Source organism: Podarcis cretensis (assembly GCF_951804945.1).
Source record: "Podarcis cretensis genome assembly, chromosome: 4".
Lineage (NCBI taxonomy): Eukaryota > Metazoa > Chordata > Lepidosauria > Squamata > Lacertidae > Podarcis > Podarcis cretensis.
Window position 1 is genome coordinate 56,761,487 of NC_137173.1, and position 19,860 is coordinate 56,781,346.

At 44.2% G+C, this 19,860-nt stretch overlaps 1 protein-coding gene across 1 annotated transcript; it reads left to right on the forward strand.

Annotated features, from left to right (window-relative positions):
• The first annotated feature begins 1,470 nt into the window (after positions 1-1,470).
• On the forward strand, positions 1,471-17,800 carry FAM3B (FAM3 metabolism regulating signaling molecule B). The gene is made up of 8 exons (XM_079973169.1): positions 1,471-1,667; positions 6,805-6,948; positions 7,579-7,702; positions 9,005-9,063; positions 11,108-11,158; positions 11,582-11,669; positions 13,186-13,318; positions 16,806-17,800. The coding sequence occupies exons 1-8, from the start codon at positions 1,643-1,645 to the stop codon at positions 16,887-16,889; spliced, it is 708 nt and encodes a 235-aa protein (XP_079829295.1). The 5' UTR covers positions 1,471-1,642; the 3' UTR covers positions 16,890-17,800.
• The last annotated feature ends 2,060 nt before the right edge of the window (positions 17,801-19,860 follow it).

Here is a 19,860-nt window from a genome sequence, read left to right on the forward strand (position 1 = left end):
AATTCATGAAATATATGGAACACCCACACACATAACAGCTGCAAGTTGGGTAGCACACTAGTTGTTAAATTTAAAAATGTCTGTATTAGTTCAGTTGATCTAAAAGTAAAATGCACTGTATCATTCACAAGGTGGCACTCTTATACAATCTTCCAAATGAATTGGAAGTCCCCGTTGCAACTTTAAACTGCCTAAAATGACACACTGCCATACATGTCTGGTGCAACTAAAAGAATAAATTGGACACATCTAGACACGCATTTCTCGACACGGTAATTCAGTTTTACTAGCAATCCGGAGATGAAACAAACCCCTTTCCAGCCCCAGGAGGAGTGTGAGGACACACAGCAGCTGACACACTAATGTGTAGTGACACACAGTTTGGAAAACTCTGTTTTAGAAGCTGACCACTCATCAGGACTCTGGCAGCTGCATTTTGAACCAGTTTTCAGGCTGTCTGTAGAGGCATGTGGGGTACATCACTGAAGACTCGTCTGGACACAACCAGAGCATGGCTTACTGTGGCTAGGTGTGCCCTTTTGCGGACCTGAGCCTGCTCCATCGCATACAGAAGTGTATTATGGGAAGTGTGCACCCCCCACAATTCATAACTTTTGTTTGTTTAGGGGTGGGGGTTAATATATTTTATAGTATCTCTCTTGATATAAACTATCCTTAGACCTTCACCTCTTCCTGCTGCCCCTCAGAGGGAGCTATGGAGGGTGGGGATAAGCTAGAGGGCCTTTTCAGCCGTGGCCCCCGCTGCCCTGTGAGGCACCTGAAGGATGTTATTTCCTCTCCCCGCCATTTGATGGGTGGAGACAATTTTGCTGCCTGTTGGTGGTATGCTACATCCTCGCTGCTGCTTATTATATGTCATCATGTGGATTTCCGTTTTAATATTTTGTACTTTTACTAACTTTGCTTATGCCACGTACAGGGCCGGATTTAAGTTTGATGAAGCCCTAAGCTACTGAAGGTAATGGAGCCTTTTTTATGTCCAGCTGTCCTTTGTCAACAACAAATAGTCGCTTCTTTCTTGTGCTGAATGTGTTATGTGGTAATTTATGGACCTAACAGGTGTCGAAAGCCATTTGCACATAACAAATAGGAGCCTACACAACACAAAACACTGTTGCTGTATGTAGGTTCCATTTTATTTGTTTTTTATCTTATATTTTGGAAATGTACATTCAGTCGTTTCCCCCCCCCCCCTTTAATTTGTTTGGCTGGCGTATGCTCTCTGCATTTTGCAAGCCGCTGGGCGAAGCCTTCTGCGTCAAGCTCCTCAAAACACCCTTCGCGGCGGAGGGAGCGAGTTCCGAGGAGACGAGCCTGGGCTGGACTGTCCTGCGCGGCAATGGGAATGGGAGCCCGCCGAGCACAGCGGAACTCCTTTCCTCGTGACGCGCTCGCGAAGTTGATTCCACAAGCCCGTTGTGCAGGCGAGGGTGGAGGTGGCGGCGGCGCAACTGGTGGCCCCGGTTTCCTACGGCTCCTTCCCCGCGAGAGAAGCCTCCCGGGCGGAGGAGGGCGGCGGCGGCTGGCTGGGGCGTGAACCGGGAAGCGCCCGGCGCTGAGGGCAAGAGGGCGAGGAGGCCGCGGTTTCCTCGTCCGCCACCTGGGACAGCAAGAAGGGGAGATGATGGTGCGGGCGGCCTGCAACAGTGAGTAGCTCCAAAGTTTCTCCCCCCACCCCCGACCTTTTCTGGCCTTTTCGTTATTTCTAATCGACCTGTTTCCTTGTCAGAGGCTGCGCAAACTTCCGCGGTTGCTGCAGCGCTTTCTTGATGACGAGACTCGACCCATCTGCTCCCGGGAACCCAAACATTTTTGCAGCGCTAGGGTGTTTAAAAAGCGCGCCTCTGAGCACGCACAGAGTGCTTTCTCCTCGCTGTTGAGCGGTCGCGGCTCATCAGGGCGGGATATGAGGGGGAAGAAACCCTGTCCCCCTCACGTTTAGAAATTAACTTCCATAACACAGAAGGATTTCCCACCCAGCCTGCAACTGGGTGTCAGGAACCTGACAGTTATGTGGGAGGCCCCACCTACTCCCCATACATACCCTCATGGGCTCTATTTGAACTGGCATGATATCCCTTAGGTTAAAATAGAGGTTTATTCAAGCAGAGGCTTAATGTGCTAAAAGGTTGAGAACCTCTGTTTTAACCTAAGGGACATTGTGCACCAGGGGTGCCAACTTGAATAAGATATTGTGGGGCCCAGTTAAGCCTCACCCCAGATAATCAATCGCAAGATGTGGCAGACACTATTTGAATGGCAATGCCCATCAACTTGGAGGGGTGGCCTGTGTTGCAATTTGTGAGCTAAATGTCTGGCTAATGATTCCGTAGCAATTCCCTTCTATGTTGCAGAACCAAGATTGTATGGGTGCATTATATTGCTCTATTTCCTGAATTATTCTTGGCAACATTTTGTGTGCAACTTGGGAGTTGTCAGCTCTCCTAAATCCTTCAGCTATCCATGCACTACAGAACAAAACGTCCTGTAAGCAAGAATATTTATTATTTCCTTCATGGGGTGTGCCCAAGCTGCAATATTGTTTCTGAGCACTTTTAAATAATAATTTTTTGTTGTTGTTTCTGAGTAATTGGGTGCTCCCTGCTTCAGTCTGTCTCCTGAACCTTTCTATATACAGTGGTACCTTGGGTTACATACACTTCAGATTACATACGCTTCAGGTTACAGACTCCGCTAACCCAGAAATAGTACCTCGGGTTAAGAACTTTGCTTCAGGATGAGAACAGAAATTGCGTGAGGGCAGCGGGAGGCCCCATTAGCTAAAGTGATATCTCAGGTTAAGAACAGTTTCAGGTTAAGAACGGACCTCCGGAACGAATTAAGTACATAACCAGAGGTACTACTGTATAACAAAGCTTTGTGTTCCCCTGCCTTCAAAGTGGATAGAATTTGAAGGCACAGGAGCTTCTCCGGAAGCTATTAAGCTTGCAATATCGCAGACAAATAGGCCCAAGAGCTTTTGTGGGGATATTAAAGGAATTTGCTTTATTAATAATCCCTTATGAGGCCAGGAGCAGGGGTTTGACTCTAGTTCTTTCTTATCTTAAAAAATGGTCCCCAAATGCATATTTGGGTTTCTAAAGGGGTATTGGGTCTGAAAAGGTTTAAGACACCTGATCAAGAACCTTGTCTGAAGAGTTCTGGGTTGTTGTTTTTAGAGGCTGGGCTGGCCTGAAATCTGCTGGATTATGAGCCAGTCTAACCTGTTGTGCTTTGACATTGGATCGTCCAGCCCACCCACTCCCACTGCCTTTTCTGGGAGCATCTGTTCTGTGTATGTGGCCATAAAAGGTAAAGGTAAAGGTACCCCTGCCCGTACGGGCCAGTCTTGACAGACTCTGGGGTTGTGCGCCCATGTCACTTAAGAGGCCAGGGGCCAGCGCTGTCCGGAGACACTTCCGGGTCACGTGGCCAGCGTGACATCGCTGCTCTGGCGAGCCAGAGCCGCACACGGAAACGCCGTTTACCTTCCCGCTGGTAAGCGGTCCCTATTTATCTACTTGCACCCGGAGGTGCTTTCGAACTGCTAGGTTGGCAGGCGCTGGGACCGAGCAGCGGGAGCGCACCCCACCGCAGGGATTCGAACCGCCGACCTTTCGATCGGCAAGTCCTAGGCGCTGAGGCTTTAACCCACAGCGCCACCTGCGTCCCTTGTATGTGGCCATACTGCTCCATAAAGCCCCACTAGTGGTTGGTGGATGTTTATGCCCTATGTAGCAAACAAATCACTGTCTTTGTATATATGAATCAGGATGGATGAACGATATTGTACGCTATATCCTGCATTGGCATTTCTATAATTCATCTAGGAATAGATTCCTCTCTTCATTTCAGAACTCCCTAGAAGGGCAATGATATGTTTTCAGAACTAGATGGTTGCTGGCTATTGTAGAAAAGTTGGCCACCATAAGGTAGCTTTATGTGCTCTAGCAGTGAGAAAGTTATGGGCTACTTTTTTAAAACCCAAAACCGTATTGACTGCCAAGAAGGTTTTATTTAATGTAAGTGACTTGGAGAACTTCTACAGTTTCAAGTTTTGACAACTTGCACTTCTGAAAATGTATATGTTTACATTACTCTTGGATTGACTTGTTTATATTTGTAAGTTACATTGCAAAGGCGTATTGCTGCAAGGGGGGGGGGCAGAATCTGGCTGGCTAGCTTTTTGGTAGTGCCTTGAGGGTCTCATAGTTGTGTACATTACAAGGCAGAAGAAAGTGATGAGTGAGCTCTTTGTAACCCTCCATAATGAGTAAATGGCTAGCATGTACAGTGGTACCTTGGGTTACAGACTCTTCAGGTTACATACTCCACTAACCCAGAAATAGTACCTCGGGTTAAGAACTTTGCTTCAGAATGAGAACAGAAATCGTGCTCCGGCAGCACAGAAGCAGCTACAGGCCCCATTAACTAAAGTGGTACCTCAGGTTAAGAACAGTTTCAGGTTAAGAACGGACCTCCAGAACGAATTAAGTTCTTAACCGGAGGTACCACTGTAATTAGGTTTGTGGAGAGCTAACATTTACTCTGTAGAAGCTGGAGTGTTAAGCTGACAGTGATAGTGATAGCATGTGTGCTCCAAAGAAGTGAATATGAAGAAAAGTTAGGCTGGCAAAAATATTTGCTGGCAAGGCTTAAATTCCTTGTGTAACTTCGTGAGTAGCGTGTTGTACAATCGATTTAAGAAAATGTGTGGAATGCTTGAAGGCTGTAGATATGCAATAAATATTTCCATAATGATTTGTGGCTGGAGTTTGATATCTATATCAATTCATAATGCCTAAATTCATGACTATGTACTATGTCCTATAGCAAGGGTGGAGGACCTTTTTTAGCCCGAGGGCCACATTACTTTCTGGGCCCTCTTCCACGAGGAATCCACATGCCAGTGGTGGGTAGGGCCAGAGCAAAACTGGTCAGGGCAGTGAATATATGGTACATTTTACCTTTGTATAATAGGCTGGTTTCTACATATACCCCCACAACTCCCTCTATCCTCTATTTAGGCAAGCTAGGCACATGATTAGAATTCAAAGACCCATTTGAGAAAGGCAAGTACACTTGAGCAGAGTGCAAAGCATGACTGTGGAAAGGGTGTGTGACCTGGGAAGGAGGGCCAGACAAAAGAGGTCTAGATTGGCATCTGAGGTTCCCATCCCTATCCTAGGAAATCAAGGTAATGAAGAAGAAAAAAGAGCAAGTATTCCAAACAGCTGAACCATAAAGAAGGCTGATCGCCAAAGAATTGATGCTTTTGAATTACGGTGCTGGAGGAGACTCTTGAGAGTCCCATGGACTGCAAGAAGATCAAACCTATCCATTCTGAAGGAAATCAGCCCTGAGTGCTCACTGGAAGGACAGATCCTGAAGCTGAGGCTCCAGTACTTTGGCCACCTCATGAGAAGAGAAGACTCCCTGGAAATGACCCTGATGTTGGGAAAGATGGAGGGCACAAGGAGAAGGGGACGACAGAGGACGAGATGGTTGGATAGTGTTCTCGAAGCTACCAGCATGAGTTTGACCAAACTGCGGGAGGCAGTGGAAGACAGGAGTGCCTGGCGTGCTCTGGTCCATGGGGTCGGACACAACTAAGCGACTAAACAACAACAAATTCCCAACAGACATTGTTCAACCAACATAACTGCCTTGAGGTAGACACCACACGGTATTTTAGCTCAGCTGTTAAGAGCACAGTGCTGATAATACCAATGCCATGGGTTTGATCCCCATATAGGTGCATATTTAGGCATTGCAGGGTGTTGGACTAGATGATCCTTCGGGTCCCTTCCAACACTTCAGGTTTTTTATTCTATGCAGTATATAGGACTTCCTGGTTCACTGGGTGAAAAGTTTTGTCTCTTACGTTTCAGGGTAAAATCATGACTGTTTATGGGTTTATGGGATTAGAGCAGAGGCAAGTCTATTTCATCCAGCAGAGCTTTACTGTTACTGAAGGCAAATGAGCATAATAGTCACAAATCCAATGCATTCAGGATTGGCACTGTCCATAAGAAATCCAGTTGCAGCAGACCTAACTTAAACTTGCAATAACTTATTATAAGTCTAAACCTTAACACTAAGCATATTATGTACAGAACACCACACCAGAAGGAAAAGAGATAGAAAGAGAAAGTGAAACCCAGGCTCCTTCTGGCCTTACTTTTATAGTCAGCATGGCCTTGACAGAAAGAGATAAGAGAACCAGTTTAAGCCAACTGTACTCAGCTTCTCTGAAGGAATAACACAAACATCATGAACCTTCTGCTTGCTTCTTTCACGCAGAGAAGCTTCCAGAACCCTCTTGAATTAAGTGGAATAGGAAGTTCTCTACACATCAGATCGATACTTTCTGCACTAAGAAATGTAAACAGAAGAACTGTTTTGAGTAGTAGAAGGTTTGCTATAAAGGAGCAGGGAGGCCAGAGGATTATCCCAATGCAACAGTTTTGCTAGACATGTTTCAGACACTTGTATCTTCTCTGCTTGGGAGAAACAGTACCTTTTGGGGGCGTTAATGATGTGAACTCAGGTTTTATATTTGTGTGAATAAACCATATGCCACAGCCTCCGCTGTACCTCATTTCCAAAGGAAACACAAACTCTGGTGAAATGCATGGAACTCATGGAATCTCACACTGCCTGGCGATTGGGATGGCGTGCAACAATATTTTGTGGCTCAGTGAGCTTGGCAGTTGCCACTTTTCCTTCTGAATGTACATAGATTGTCTCGACTGTCATGAAAATGTTTGTTATTTTTTTCAGATTTTATGAAGTTAGGAGGGTTTATCTTTGCAACTGTCTGTGCCTGGTACTTTGGATCCCTATTGGCATCTATTATACCTGAAGACTCCTTAGCATCAGCTTTCAACGACCTTCAGAACATTGCTGAGAAACCAAAACTTAAAGGTATGTGATCGCATTCTCCTGGATGTATTTTAATATTCTAAGGCACATGGTTATTTAAGTAGAAGTTTTGTAAAAAAAAAATAATGACTTCTGTCTCATGTGCTACCCAAGTAAAAATGGTCTGATTATTTAGTAGAGTAAATCCCACCCCTTCAGACTGTAAGAATAGTTCTTTACCTCTACCTGAAATATGCAATCATTGCTGCACCACATCTGCTCTCTACATCTCCTTGATTATTAAAGGAAGCACCTGACCTTAACATTTACCTCAGTCTTTCCTCACCCATGTTCCAGTTCACTGACTGCAAAACATTGAGGGTGATCAGATAAAAGATCTGGGTTGGCAGCAGCCACAGGTTTGAGGAAACTATATTGTTTGACATCAGCACTGGTTAAGAGGACTTGTCACATGAAGAAGAAAAACCTGCTATACTTAACAGTTATAATTTACAACATGACAAAATAAATGTTGGCCGCAATCCAAAATAAATGTTGGCCGCAATTAAACATGGTCAGACCAATTACCGATAATTTTAGTGGACATTAGCATGCTTAGTTGTGTGTTCGGCTTCAACTATGAATCATGGTTGCCCAGTGTTCAAAGGCCTTCCTATCTAATGTTCTTTTCAGCACCACTCCCGAAAAGACTGAAATGTGACCACTGGTCTCCATGTTCGCCTGGGAGCTATGCTTATCGCATACTCAGTGGTGGTGGTCAGAAGTCCATCGCCAAGATCTGTTTTGAAGATCAGCTGTGAGTACTGAACAACACTTAAGGCCAGCTTTGCCATTTATTTATAACAGAGTCCATTGGACCTCCAGTGGTAGTTGTAGTGGTATGAGAAGGTAGGAAGTTTTAACACTATTAAAACTAGGGAGGGGCCATAGACAATCACTCCAACTGCTGCATGCCTTTCCTCTCCATCTGTAGGTGCTTCAGTGTACAAGTATAGACACAGTATATTTTTAATTCAAGGCATTCCTTACTTAAATTTCATGTATTCCTTTTGGGGGGAAAGAGGGCCCTTTTGGGGGAACTGTACCAAACTCCCCAACCACCTTGACTTGGGCCTTTGGGGAATTAATATATAGACAGTCATGGACTACATGGGGCAGTGGTCTCATTCTGTACAAGGCAGCTTCCTGTGGACATAATTTTTGGAACATTCGCACTATTTTTATTACAATTTTTTAATTGTCTTCAAAAACAACATCTCAAGGCAATTTACACACAAGATATTTATAAACAGTTTTTTTAAAAAACTTTTGAGAAACAGACTAAAATTCTAGCAAATGGACGCTTGCAAATACTGTACCCATTTATCCAGCTAGGAATAAAGCTACAGTTCCCATAGAAAAGGATGCAATGAGAGTGAAATTGGTTTAAAGTTGGCTTACTCAACTTATTCAAGTGTTCCACTGATGAAATGGCTAATGGTGTTGTTTTGTCACAAAAGTGGGTTGTTGTTTTCCATTAGTGCATTGATGCTACAATCCTAAACACACTTAAGGTAGGAGTAAGTTCTATTGAAAAAGGTGAGACTTGCTTCTAAATAGACTACCCACCCTACACCTGATGTGAAACGTGGCAGAAGGTGAGGGCAGTAATTTCAAGGAAACCACTGGGAGCTTAAAGTGAGCTTTGAATGGTTCCTTTGCTGAAGCTAGGTGCATGCCCAATGTCCATCATGGGTATTGCAAGTACTGTACACCTTGCTTCAGCAGAGGAAAGCAGTTTCCATTGAAACCACTGTTAAAATGAGGGGGGGTAGGGCATCCATTTTAGCAGTGTTTCAACAGAAGTTTCAAAAAACAGCATAGAACTGTTAGAAAGCCTTATTGCAAACAAAGGACAGTGAGTGGGCTGATTTAAAGAGCAGTGTGGGGCTGTTTGCAAAAGGGCTTTCAAAAAGCCCCACACTGTGCTTCAAAGTCCTGACAGAGTGGGGACAGAGTTTAACATCACCCTCTACTGTTATCTCATTATTAAATACCACAGGAAAGCACCTCCTGTCTGCCATATTTCCCAGATAAACACTTTGTGTTTCCATTTCAGACTTATGAGCAAAGAAAGTAAAAATGTTGGAAGAGGAATAAATGTTGCCATTGTGGACTGTGAGTAAAAAGACACAATCCTGTATGTGCTTTTTTAAAGAAATAAAAATGCTATGTCAAAGTGGCTATGAGACTGTGAACCAAGAAAGCAACACTGGGAATCTCGTCTCTGCCATTAACTCACTCTGGTGGCCTTGCCTTGGCCTGTCTGCCATGATTGCCATAAGGATTGCTGAGCTACTGTCTTGAAAGTGTTTGAGCACTCATTAAAAGTGCTCTTCAAAGACTTTAGTGGCCATTATAAAATGTATAATTTACAACAGTGATACCTCACCTGCTTTGTCTCATTTATAGTGCTTATCATAGATTTTCCTGAGTGCTCTTCCTTTTCAACACAACACAACTTGTAATTCAGTGAGTTTTATAAGGAGCCATGGATTCACAGAATCATAGAATTGTAGAGTTGGAGTGGACCACAGGGATCATCTCGTGTCCAACCCCCTGCGATGCAGGAATCTTTCCTCCAACAACGGCCTCGAACCCACTACCCTGAGATAAAGAGTCTCATGCTTTACCAACTGGACTTTAACTTTTTGTTTGGATCTTAGGATTTATATCATTATAGATTAGGTGTTTCCTTAGATAGAAACTTATCAGTGTAACTGAAATTTGTTTATTTTTGGTATCTTCCCTGCCAACTTTTGCAGTGGTCTATACCAGGAGCAGGACGCAGGTGGCACTGTGGGTTAAACCACAGAACCTAGAACTTGCCGATCAGAAGGTCGGCGGTTCGAATCCCTGCAATGGGGTGAGCTCCAGTTCCTCGGTCCCTGCTCCTGCCAACCTAGCAGTTCGAAAGCACGTCAAAGTGCAAGGAGATAAATAGGTACCGCTCCAGTGGGAAGGTAAATGGCATTTCCGTGTGCTGCTATGGTTCGCCAGAAGCAGCTTAGTCATGCTGGCCACATGACCCAGAAGCTGTACGCCGGCTCCCTCAGCCAATAAAGCAAGATCAGCGCCGCAACCCCAGAGCCGGTCACGACTGGACCTAATGGTCAGGGGACCTTTACCTATACCAGGAGCAGGGATTTATTTATTTTTGGCTCTGGGATCTTTATCTGGCCTCACCCCACTGACCAACTTTAGCAGGTGGGTGGGACAATCCATTTGTCAGTCTCATGTCACTTAGATGTCACATGATTGTCAGGTGGATTGTCTCCCCCTCCCCACACACACACCTGTAGAAATCCCTTGTATTCTCCATGATCCCGTTTCAGCATGGGAGAGCAGGGACTGAGCACTCTGCAGCACTTTCTTCTACCCTTTTAAAGATCACAGCTGGAACAATCTCTCTCTCTCTCCCAAGATCACAATGTGTATGATAGCAGTGTCTCACACAAAATGTAACTGACCTGTAGAAAAGACTCTATAAACTGAAAACAAAGACGCTGTGTGTACCTTTCTTATCTATGGAAATCTTTCAATAAAAACATTTTATGCGGGAGGAACGGGGACGGACGACTGCTGCAAAGGGTGTGTGCTTTAAGTCAGTCCCCGCTATATCACACCTGTGCACTGGAGAATGGAGCTGAGCAACAACACAAGTGCCTGTTTCCTCACTGCTGTGTGACAGAGCAGTTTTTGTCAGAGCTGATGTCTAAAGTAGACATAAGCTCCAGCGTCGGGGACAGTGCTGTCTTGCAGCAGTGAAGAGAACAAAATTCCAATAAAAGCAAACAGACCATTTGTTTTGTAAAGCCTTCCCCATGCTGATCCTTTGGGGAGGTTGGAGGGATCAACGCAGGGTGGGCTTTCCAAGAAGGTCCCACACATCAGCTGAACATCATCAGTGGCGCCATCTGATTGGTTTGGGGAGAAAGGCCTCATGGGCCAAATTGGACCCACTGGTGAGCCTGGATTGACTCAAAGGCCAGAGGTGCCCACACTGCCTACACATAGATGCACAGACCTGCATACATGGCGCATGATGTGTGCTTATTGCCCTCTTCATTCTAAACTAAATACTTTTGTTTGGGAGATTTTAGAAACATTTTTTTCTGTCTTGTTTTCTTTCATTTTTTGTAATGCATTCCCTTTCTCACAGATAACACTGGGAAGCTTGTTGATGCAAAATCTTTTGACATGTGGCAAGGAGGTAGGAGGCATGTCTATGTTCAATATTGTTATAAAAGTGTCTGCCAAAAACCCTCATGCATGCAAATAGCAGTTATGACACTTATGCAATATCAGAGAGTAGAGCATGTCTACAGCAGGTTGTTTGGATCATGGACATACGACTCAGCCTTTACTGAGGCTCCCATCCCAAGCACTTTCTCTATATTGCTCCTTTTCCTTCAGTGGAAGAGAGACATTGAGTTGGAAGGCAAGAGTTTTGGGGGAAAGGGATGTCAGGGGAAGGGAGAAGTTTGCTGGAACTGAGACCACCTTGTTCTAGCCACGAGTGAAACTTTACTCAAAGTTTTCTTGGGTCCTGCCTTGTCCGAAAAGAGCAAGAATACAATGTTTGAGGGGGAAATAGCACATTTATGTAGGTTTCTCTCCCCACTGCCATTAACAGCATTCTCCAGACCACTGGCTGATTTTGTCCAAAAAGCACCCCAGAAATCTCTGCTCCTGATGATGACCTATGATGATGGAAGCTCAAGGTAAGCAAACAGATTTATGGCCCTGTTTTTAACATAGCTAGTAGTTTCACTTTTCAGACTTTGAGAAATAAGGTAGCAAAATATGTGGTGGTATGATAAATTTTACCTCCCATCTTACTAAATACACTTGAATTTTCCTATCCAGTATACATACATGGACCCCTTGGAGGCCACAGTCTGGTGTTCTTGTCATATTTTGAGGAATGTGTTAAATATTGGCTTCAAAACTCATTTCCTCAAACAGTGGTTTAAAATTCTAAATTTATTTTTTAATATTTCTTTTTCTTTTATTTTTAATTATATAGCACCACAACAAACAACAGGTTATAAAATACACTGAGACAGAGGGTATCTTGGGGCATTGTAACATAAGAACTCTGAGATTTCTATATGATCCAGATACAGTCTTACCTCAGAAGTCAAACAGAATCCATTCCAGAAGTCCGTTCAACTTCCGAAACGTTCAACTTCAAATGCGTGGCTTCTGATTGGCTGCAGGAAGCTCCTGCAGCCAACTGGGAACTGTGGAAGCCCTGTCAGACATTTGGCTTCCAAAAGAACATTAGAAAACCAGAACAATCACTTCTGGTTTTCGATCGTTCGGGAGCTGGTACATCCGATTCCCACGGCGTTTGGGAGCCAAGATACGACTGTAATTAACTTTTAAACTTCACTTAGACTTCTAGAGTGTCACCTGGTAGCATCATGACTGATATGACTGATATATATTCGGGGTGGGGTGGGGTGGGGTGGGGTGGGGCAGAAACAAAGGGGAACTAAGTTCCTTTATCTTTTTTGAATTAAATAATTATTATTATTGTCCAGGGGTTGTGGCTGGAATGATATAGACTCAATGCCTGAGCCAAAAATCCACCTATATCTCTAATCACTAAAGTTGTGGCCATTTGTAATCTAGATCATTGTCTGCTTGAGTTTATTAATCACATCTTACATTTAGCCACTGCCTGGTGTGTGTGTGTGAGTGTGGCAGTGCAACTGGGCCCTAAATAAACAAACAAACTTACTTCGTGTTGAGTACCCCCTCCTTTTCCCCCAGGAAAAAAAGCACTAGATATATTTGTGCAATCATTACCTTTATCCGTTAATTTTACAACAGGAACACAATATTTCTCTGATGCAGAAACTTGATACCTGATGCTGGTTTTTTTGATCCTTTGTTCCTAAGGGATTGCCAACAACTTGTTCATGTTATTATGTATTTTAAGGGTGGCTTTAACAGAATAAATAAGACTGGTAGTGTTGCAAGCAAGTGATAAGGTGATGCATATATACTTGGAAATGAATCTATTGGATTCAGTGGGATCTTTTTCTGAGTAGGCATGCTTAGGATTGTGCTCTTTATTTCTATGTGCTAAAGGAAAGCATTTGAGGAAGAAATGAAATCTGAATAAGAATATCAGAAGAAATCTATCCTATCCTATTCAGACTTTGGCATTTAGCAAACATGAGTTGTCAAAGGTACAAAATTCAGATTAATCCTTTCTCTCTCACATAGGTTAATGGAGGATGCGAAAAAAGCAATAGCAGATCTAGGAAGTAAAGAAATAAGGAATTTGAAATTCAGGTCAAGCTGGGCCTTTATAGCAGCAAAAGGTTTTGAACTGCCAGCCAACACACAAAGGGAAATGGTAAGACTCAAAAATGTATATGGATGTAGATAACACTTCCTGGAACCGCAGAACTTTAAATACTGATGTGTTTCATGTAGTCTAGCTATGTTCTACGATGGACATCCAAACAAATGAAATAAAAGCTATCCACATTAGCTAACTTAAAGTAATGGAACCATAGAAATATAGAGTTGATCTAGTACAACCCCCTCCAATGCGATAATCTCAACCAAAACATCCCTGAAAGATGGCCCCTCCAACCTCTGCTTAAAAATCTCCAATGAAGGAGAGTCCACCAGCTTTTGAGGGATTCTGTTCTCCTGTCAAACAGCTTTTATTGTCAGAAAGTTCTTCCTGGTGTTTAGCTGGTATCTCCTTTCTTGTAACTCAAATACATTGGTCGAGTCGTCCTCTCTGGAGCAGGAGAAAACAACCTTGCTTCATCTTCCATGTGACAGCCCTTAAGGTATTTGAAAATAGCTTACCATATCCCCTCTCAGTCTCTTCTTTTTATCAGGCTAAACAGGCCCAACTCTCTCAACCGTTCCGCATAAGGCTTGGTTTCCAGACACTTTATCATAGGGTCACCCTCCTCTGCACACAGTAACTTAACTAATATTGTGAGAGTAAGTGAAGGAAGGCGACAGAATGATTTATTTATCACTAATCTTTTAGTTTATTTGTTCTTGATTTTGCAGTGATGTGGGTTGAAAATACTTCCAGTGCTTTATTTTCCTGTGGAAATCTTTCTGCCTCTTAAGTTCTTTACTAAGAATGAGTGCAAATAATAATTAGGCAAGCTTGGCAGTAACAAAGCTTTTTGCTTTATTCATCAAATATAAATAAAATAAGAATGCAAAATTGGATTACTCTCTAGTGCATCAGAAACTTTTCCAGGGCAAACTGAAAATTACCAGTTCAGGTCCCCCCCCCCCCCCCAGAAAACCCACTTCACTGTGTATTAATGTAATATATTTCAAGATATTACTCTCGACCGTTATATTATTTTGAACACTTTAAATACTTTGAATAAGACTGCGTTGCTTCAATATTAGATAACCTGATACTTGGATATACCATGTCTTCATACTTTCTTGTCCTTTACAGTAGAACCTCTACTTACGTCCCGCTCTACTTAGGCCCGTTCCAAGTCGTGACCGCAGCAAACCCGGAAGTAAATGCCGGGTTTGCTGTGATTCGCGTATGCTCAGAAGCAGTTGCCGCCAAATGCGCCTGCGCACAAGGGCGCTTCTACCAGCAACCCGTTTCGCCACAAGGACGGGCCTCTAGAACAGATTGTGGTCATGGGTAGAAGTTCCACTGTATATCTTAAATTGAAAGCACTTCCATTTTTTCTTTTGTTCTTTTTAAATCAAGTACTTTTCTTGTAAAAATTAGAAACTGTTCTGTGAATATATTTGTGCATGTTCCTCTCCCTACTCTGTGGCACCCTGACCCTGTGGTGCTGATGAAAGTGAACCAGATCATTGGAGCAAAGAACCATTTGTGCTATTGCTGAAGCCTATTCTCATTAAATTGGAGTTAAATTAATTCAGCTAAATGGGCATCCAGCCTCTTTCATACAATATATTATCATCCACTTTTGTAACAGTTTGCTTTAAAATCAGAACAGGGCCTTGTTAGTTTCGCATCTTTACCATATACCACTTAATTGTCTGATTTCTTTCTGCTACTTAGTATGTCTAGCTGCAGAAACAAAATAGAATTAAGATGTTGCAAAAAAGAAAAGAAAAAAAGAAACCTACCAAAACATTAGCTCTTAAAGTCCAAGATTAATTATTGCCTTATTAGGAGGTGGTTCTTTGAATTAATAGGCAATTACAGTCAATATTTGCTTTAGTTTTTTTTTATTAAAAAAAACGTCCTGAGAAAGTTTATTGATTCACTTTCTAAATTCATTTCAGATGCTTCACTATCTCCATCCTGCATGTCCTTAAAAAACTGGCTAGGTATCATGGCCTATACACCCCCCCAAATGTATCACATGCTCAAAAGAGTTTACTCTCGTGTCAGCTACTCTCTGCTCTACTCCAGAGGCTCCTTAATTTTAAAGGGAGAGGAAGCTGGAAGTGTTTTCAGTCCTGGCTCCTGTCAAACAGATGCTTATATTAAAGATGCCACAATATATGGCATACCCCTTAGCAGGAGTGCTCCTGTTTAGATATTTGCCCCAGGATAATATAAGGTAGCTAGGGGGATCCAGGCTGCCCATTGACTTTTCTTTCCTTCCTGGTCTCTCTCCATTTTTTGAATGTACAGTCGTACCTTGGCTCCTGAACACCTTGGGAGTCGAACGTTCTGGCTCCTGATCGAAAACCGGAAGTGAGTGTTCTGGTCTTTTTTTGGAAGCCAAATGTCCAGCATGGCTTCCACTATTGTTTCCAGCACACCTGTGCAATCAGAAACCAATCGGAAACCGTGCCTTGGTTTCCGAACATTTCGGAAGTTGAACGGACTTCCGGAACGGATTCCGTTCGACTTCCTAGGTACGACTGTAATGTCAAAATACAGATACATTGTAGTAGACATTATAGAGGAATGCTATGAACTGGACATGGGGCTGTCCTTTCTGACGATACCCAAACATATAATATCTAGTTTTTTGCCTGAATATTCTCGGTCAGAAGTGGAAAGTGGTTGTTGTCAAACATGATCTCAATTGTGGGTCCCCAGTTTGGCAAATACCTTTGCCAAAGCTATCCCACTTTGCAGCACACTCCCAAGCCCTTTTGATGGAGCCAAAAACTATGTCGTTCACATGAACTGATCTAGATAAATCAGCTTTAGCATTTTCTCTTCTCCATAAGCTTAGTGATAAAAGGAGTGGGTTGTTTCCATTGTGTACTTTGGAATGTAGGAAGCTGCCCTATGCTGACTGAGATCATTGGTCATAGAATCATAGAATCATAGAGTTGGAAGAGACCACAAGGGCCATCGAGTCCAACCCCCTGCCAAGCAGGAAACACCATCAGAGCACTCCTGACATATGGTTGTCAAGCCTCTGCTTAAAGACCTCCAAAGAAGGAGACTCCACCACACTCCTTGGCAGCAAATTCCACTGTCGAACAGCTCTTACTGTCAGGAAGTTCTTCCTAATGTTTAGGTGGAATCTTCTTTCTTGTAGTTTGGATCCATTGCTCCGTGTCCGCTTCTCTGGAACAGCAGAAAACAACCTTTCTCCCTCCTCTATGTGACATCCTACTCTATGTGACATTGTCCACACTGACTGGTAGTTGCTATTTACAGTTCCAGACAAGAGTTATTCCCAGCCTTACCTGGAGTTGCCAGGTATTGAATCTGGGACCTTCGGAATGCAAGGAACATGAGCTGCAGCTCTTCCCCATTCCAAAGTGCCCCCCCCTACTTGTGGCTGATTGGAAGCCACACTGTTTTCTCTTGTTATGGCAATAATAGATAGATTTTCACAATTAAATTATTTTGAAGCCATAAACTGAATTGCTATTTATACGTCTCTTTTAAACAGATCAACCACTCTGATGCAAAAAAGAATCGATATAATGGCTGGCCAGCTGAAGTCCAGATAGAAGGCTGTATTCCAAAAAACTAACAGTCTGGATTCTCCAGTTAAGATGTATCAACAAAGGAGTGCACTGCATTTTTACCACATGATCTCAGAATGATTTGTTTGCCATACTTAGGAATGTCTTTGGCCATGAAATTGCCCATACTTTTCCACAATACTATGAGCTGATACAAATGCAAGGGGATTGTGGCTGCTTAGTTCATTCCCCGGTTCTCCTGTTCATCTGCTGCTGTGAGTTAAGCACATCACACAAACCTGGGCTCATGGTTTGTCAGAGATATAGACCCAAGAAAAACCTTGGATATAACGTGGTTTGTCTGGAGCAGGACAAACCGTGAGGCCAGGTGTGGGCAACACACTGACTTTGCAAACCACTGCAGCAGAGCAGGAGCACAATCTTCTCTCTGGGAGCTCAGCTCACACATTCACACTTTGGGTATGTTCACATTAGTGGCTTAAAATGCAGCGCGCTAGCCGTCGGGGAGGTGGGCTCAGGCTGGGCCTGGGTTCAGCTGCATGTTTCCTCACGGCCTCTGTCTGCCCTCCTACCTCTCCTCCTTTCCCTTGGCGGCGGCAGCGCAATGGCGGGGCAGCAGGGTCAGGGCTTCTCCTTTCCCCCTCCGTGCTCACTCCTGGGTCCCTCCGGCCCAGGAGCTCCAGATGCGGGCGCCCCCGGCACCCACACGGCAGCGGTGGTGGTGGCGGTGGCCCTAGCGACTTGGAAGCCGGCCAGGCAGCACAAGCAACACTGGCCGCCCTCAGGAGCTCCGCGGCGCCATGCGCCATGCTGCCTCCTTTTGATTCTTCACCAGACACACTTGATCTTTTATGTTTCTCTACTGCTGGAACTGCCACCTCCTCGCCAACCGCCTATTCATTAAGCTGTCATCTTTGCATGTGCGGTGATTGTCTCAGTTGTTCACATTATCACCACATTACTTATATAATAATAATAATAATAATTTATTATTTATATCCCGCCCATCTGGCTGGGCCTTCCCAGCCACTCTGGGCGGCTTCCATAAAAACCAAAAATACAGTAAAATCACACGTTAAAAACTTCCCTGAACAGGGCTGCCTTAAGATGTCTTCTGAATGTCAGGTAGTTGTTTATCGCTTTGACATCTGCTGGAAGGGCGTTCCACAGGGTGGGCGCCACTACTGAGAAGGCCCTCTGCCTGGTTCCCTGTAGCTTTGCTTCTCGCAATGAGGGAACCGCCAGAAGGCCCTCGGCGCTGGACCTCAGCGTCCGGGCAGAATGATGGGGGTGGAGACGCTCCTTCAGGTATACTGGACCGAGGCCGTTTAGGGCTTTAAAGGTCAGCACCAACACTTTGATTTGTGCTCGGAAACATACTGGGAGCCAATGTAGGTCTTTCAAGACCAGTGTTATATGGTCTCGGCGGCCGCTCCCAGTCACCAGTCTAGCTGCCGCATTCTGGATTAGTTGTAGTTTCCGAGTCACCTTCAAAGGTAGCCCCACGTAGAGTGCATTGCAGTAGTCCAAGCGGGAGATAACCAGAGCATGCACCACTCTGGCGAGACAGTCCGCAGGCAGATAGGGTCTCAGCCTACGTACCAGATGGAGCTGGTAAACAGCTGCCCTGGACACAGATTTGACCTGTGCCTCCATGGACAGCTGTGAGTCCAAAATGACTCCCAGGCTGCGCACCTGGTCCTTCAGGGGCACAGTTACCCCATTCAGGACCAGGGAATCCTCCACACCTGCCCGCCTCCTGTCCCCCAGAAACAGTACTTCTGTCTTGTCAGGATTCAACCTCAATCTGTTAGCCGCCATCCATCCTCCAACCGCCTCCAGACACTCACACAGGACCTTCACTGCCCTCACTGGTTCTGATTTAAAAGAGAGGTAGAGCTGGGTATCATCTGCATACTGATGAACACCCTTTTTACTTTCATTGAAACATCTTAAAGCCAAATCTAGTCATCATGATGCTGGTAGTTTCATGGCTTCACGGTTTTATACTTGAATGTATATGCATCTATTACTCTGGAATAAATAAAAGGATTTAATTTTTAAAATTACTGGTGTAGTATTTTATATATAAAATGTGACAGAAACATCCTGAATTCAGTAAATTGCTTGGGATGGAATTTATAGTCTGTTTCATGTTTTGTAGACCACCCTTAACAGAGACAGGAAAGGTGAAATCATACCTCAGAGAGCTTGTTGAATTATCAGAGGCATTAACGAAGTCTGAAGTTAAATATGATCAAAACTAGCTTTACTCGCCCAAATAAAATCACTTCCTCTGTCAGCAAAATGGAATGCTTGTGTCCATTTATATCTTAGAATCCCAAAATGGGGTCAATGTGTGTGACAGAAGAGGTCTCATTCTTTAGCAACACTTAGATGATTATATGTGCATTTAATAACCTGAAGGTTGGGAAGTGAGGGAAACTGCTGTGGGATTTGGAGTGGGCAAATGGTGTCTAGGAAAAGGTTTAAGATCCACCTACCTACTGCGACTCCTTTGTTCCCTCTCTTCACCCACCCTAAGTAAAGGTAAAGGTACCCCTGCCCGTACGGGCCAGTCTTGACAGACTCTGGGGTTGTGCGCCCATCTCACTCAAGAGGCCAGGGGCCAGCGCTGTCCGGAGACACTTCCGGGTCACGTGGCTAGCGTGACAAAGCTGCATCTGGCGAGCCAGCGCAACACACGGAAATGCCGTTTACCTTCCCACCAGTAAGTGGTCCCTATTTATCTACTTGCACCCGGGGGTGCTTTCGAACTGCTAGGTTGGCAGGCGCTGGGACCGAGCAGCGGGAGCGCACCCCGCCGCGGGGATTCGAACCGCTGACCTTTCGATCGGCAAGCCCTAGGCGCTGAGGCTTTTACCCACAGTGCCACCTGCGTCCCACCCACCCTAGAAGTAACCTTTTCTTATCTAAATGGGCTGCCACTAGATGGCCACTTCTGTCTTTAAATACTTCATGTTACAAGTGTAACAAAGCCCTGTCCCTTCATAAAGT

Bases quoted from the DNA above. Each gene is read 5' to 3' on its own strand.
- FAM3B (XM_079973169.1), top strand. From the start codon at position 1,643: ATGATGGTGCGGGCGGCCTGCAACA. The intron at 1,668-6,804 runs GTGAGTAGCTCC...TATTTTTTTCAG, and splicing joins GGTGCGGGCGGCCTGCAACA to ATTTTATGAAGTTAGGAGGG. The intron at 6,949-7,578 runs GTATGTGATCGC...TGTTCTTTTCAG, and splicing joins TGAGAAACCAAAACTTAAAG to CACCACTCCCGAAAAGACTG.